Source organism: Eimeria mitis, genomic scaffold (assembly GCF_000499745.2).
Source record: "Eimeria mitis Houghton genomic scaffold, Emh_scaff9034, whole genome shotgun sequence".
NCBI classification, from domain to species: Eukaryota; Apicomplexa; class Conoidasida; order Eucoccidiorida; family Eimeriidae; genus Eimeria; species Eimeria mitis.
The window spans coordinates 396-642 of NW_013576649.1; the positions used below are offsets into that span (position 1 = coordinate 396).

The following is a 247-nucleotide window of genomic DNA, read 5'->3' on the forward strand; positions in this document are numbered from 1 at the left end:
CTTGTAGCATTTGGACGGATGAAGGTGTCGGGGAGGGGGAGCGTCTGTTGGATGTGCGGTTGGGTGGGTGGTTCAGCCCAAGGGAGTACGTTTGCTCTGGGGGATGAGAATGCGGAGACTGCTGCTCGTTGTTGAGGCGTTTGATGTCCAGGGAGCTGTGCACGTATTTGTGGTGCTGCATGTGCGCGCGTCGAGGCATCATGTGAATGTCTTTCGCATGCAGACGCGGTCGTGTACAGGAGCCACA

At 57.5% G+C, this 247-nt stretch overlaps 1 protein-coding gene across 1 annotated transcript in view; it reads left to right on the plus strand.

Moving 5' to 3' along the window:
* Positions 1-18: 18 nt before the first annotated feature.
* The window catches only part of EMH_0096380 (uncharacterized protein), a gene marked incomplete at both ends in the record, with an annotated part of 1,105 nt that continues 876 nt past the window's right edge, over positions 19-247 (plus strand). Inside the window, one exon of the mRNA XM_013502389.1 lies at positions 19-85. Coding sequence (XP_013357843.1) covers positions 19-85 — 67 coding nt within the window. The remainder of the gene's footprint in view (positions 86-247) is intronic.